The 2671-nt window shown below is 50.3% G+C and overlaps 1 protein-coding gene across 1 annotated transcript; it reads left to right on the forward strand.

Annotated features, from left to right (window-relative positions):
- Window positions 1-1992: 1992 nt before the first annotated feature.
- On the forward strand, window positions 1993-2671 carry DQ04_13531000 (splicing factor TSR1; the record flags this gene model as incomplete). Its single annotated transcript, XM_009316976.1, has 1 exon — window positions 1993-2671. A coding segment is annotated over one exon (679 nt), but the record flags the coding sequence as incomplete, so codon positions are not given.

The following is a 2671-nucleotide window of genomic DNA, read 5'->3' on the forward strand; positions in this document are numbered from 1 at the left end:
ATACACACATGAACACGGATAGGAAGATTCGAAGGAAGGCGACGGGAAGTAAGTCATATTACCCCCAAAACGCAGAGAGAACGAATACGAAAACGAAAGCTGGTGCTTTTTTTTCATGTGCTGTCTGCACGCCAAACATACGGTTAATGTGTGCACCCCGCCTCTCTTCCTTTGTGGAGGGAGCCTGCAGAGCTGCAGAGACGCATAGTAAGGCGTGTAAGTGCGTGTGTGTATTCGTATATATGAAATAAACGAGGGAAAACAAAGAAAAAAAAAGAAATCGATAACAGAAAACGAATGGACAGGAAAGAATAAAAAACCATGTCTGCTTCTGCATGTACTGCTGTCCCTCCTCATATGTATCTGTGCGTATGTTTTGGACGAATACGGAAGACAACTTGGGTGCATCGCACACACAGATACATTTTTGCGGTGCTTCTGTATATATAAGAATATATATATATATATCTAAACATGATAAATATGGGTGTGCCCCTTTTACATGCAGGTTGTACATGTCATACGGTTTTGTATACATGATTGCGATACATGTATTCACAATGTGAGTATGTGTGCGTTTAGGTGTTCATGTGCTACACTTGCCTAAGTCTGTTCTTCTCACCTACTACCACTACCACTACTACTAGTGGTGTTGTCAATGTGCGTTTGCGACTGTTTCCTTTCACAAATGCGTGCACACACCCACACAAACCCACACACACTCTCTCCCTTACATACTCAAGGCCCGAACTTTAGAGTTTCACTCCATTTGTGAAGCTGATTCACCCTTCTTGTTTTTTTTCTTCTTCATATATCCCTCTTACAGGCCATGACTTTTTTTTTATTTCACGATATTGATTTTTCTTCTGCAACTGTTCGTTGACCCGTCCGTTCGTTTTTTTTTTTGCTTTTTTTTTGTTTTATGTTGTCTGTTTGTTTGTTTGTTTCGATCATACGTCTCTCCTCCCTCACTCGCTTGCGCACCCCTTCCGGGGGGCCACGGGAGCACGGGTGTTGTTTTCTTTTTTGTGTGTTTGGTTCTTTCCTGTGTGCGTGTGTGTTCCGTTTCTCTCTCATTTCGTACATTTTTTATGTTCCATTGATTGATTTGTTGATTGATTGTTGTTTCCTTGTACTTCGTTTTATTGCCGCCCCCTTTCTTCTCCTTCTTCTTTATTCTGCTTTGCCGCCTCTCACAGGATTGTCGGGTTGGTGCCTCCTCGTTTCCGTTCTTGTTTCATATTTACCTGCCGGCCCACCACGCGGCCGCCCCTCTTTGTTATTGTTGTCGTTTCTTTGTTTTCTTTTTTCTTTTTTGGGGGGGGGGGCTTTCTCCTGCTGCTGCTGCTGCTGCTGTTGTTGTTGTTGGCTTTGCGCCCCGCCGCCGACCGACGCGTCGCATGCATGAGTTTCCGTCTGCGTGGCAGTTGCCTTAATGATGGGGGGCACGTGTTTTTTTTTTTTTGGTTCGCTTTGTTTAAACAAACCAACAACGGAAAGTAAAGGAGTGCGTCTGTCGGTGGAGGAGGAGAAGGAGGAAAAGGGGGGAGGGGAGGGGTGACATGCGCCCGCGTGTGGGGAACACCGCCATCGTCGCGCACATCCGTACACCAGTGCGCACAGAACCGATTTGCGTCACTGTGCTGATCGACTTCACTCCTCTTTTTTTTTCCTTTTTGTTTTGGCTTCCTTCGTTTGCTTTTACTAATTTTCGTACCCCATGTGGGGCTGGTGTGCCGCCTCTTTGGCCGCGCGCTGCTGCTGCTGCTGCTACTGCGGCCCACCCCTGTGGTGCGGTCCCTTCCGCCATCACGTGAGCCCTTTGTGCTTCTCCATCATCGCTGCTCCAATCGTATTTGCCTCCTCCTTCTCCCTCGCTGGTTCCTTCCTCCCCTGCACGTTCTGTGCGTTTGTATGTGTGCCGCTTCTGCTGCTGCTGCTGCTCTGGGGAAGTGCTGTTTAGGAAGGGTCAACTTGACGGGTTAGTCGATAATGTCTGAGACTAAGAACGGTAATGGTGAAGCGCATGACAACACCACTTCGGTGTTTATTGGGCTTGGGCCTGCTGCCTCCACCATCTCGGAGGACATGCTCCGCGAGCGTCTGGAGGAAGTGACGGAAGTGCTTGGTGTGCGTATTCGCGGACGCTGTGCCTTTGCGGACGTCACGGATGCAGAGGCAGCCGATAAGTTGGTGGCGGAGCTCGACGGCAAAATGATCGGTGAGGCCCGTATGGCTGTGCAGATCAGCCGCAGCAAGGAAAAGGAGCGACCTGCCGCCAACGCAGGCTCCAACAAACACGCCAACAATAATAACAGCAACAGCAGCAACAACCACAACCACAACAGCAGCAGTGGAGGGGGTGGCGGCCGCACATCGCTCTTTGTTGGTCTTGGCCCAGCGGGGGGAGCCGTCTCCGACAACGAGTTGCGTGAGAAACTGGAGTTGGCCGTGCCGATTCTTGCATTCCGCCGCCGCGGTCAGTGTGCGTTTGTGGACGTGGCAAATATGGCAGATGCGAACAGGATGATTCGAGAGCTGAACAATCAGTATATTGGTGAATGCCGCCTCTCTGTGCAGTACAGCCGCGACAACAAGCGGTCTCGCTCGGTTGAGCGGCGGAGTCGCAGCCCTGCACGCCGCCGCCGTCGCCAGCGCAGCCGCCGCAGCG

Source organism: Trypanosoma grayi (genome assembly GCF_000691245.1).
Source record: "Trypanosoma grayi strain ANR4 Tgr_1353_V1, whole genome shotgun sequence".
Taxonomy (NCBI): domain Eukaryota; phylum Euglenozoa; class Kinetoplastea; order Trypanosomatida; family Trypanosomatidae; genus Trypanosoma; species Trypanosoma grayi.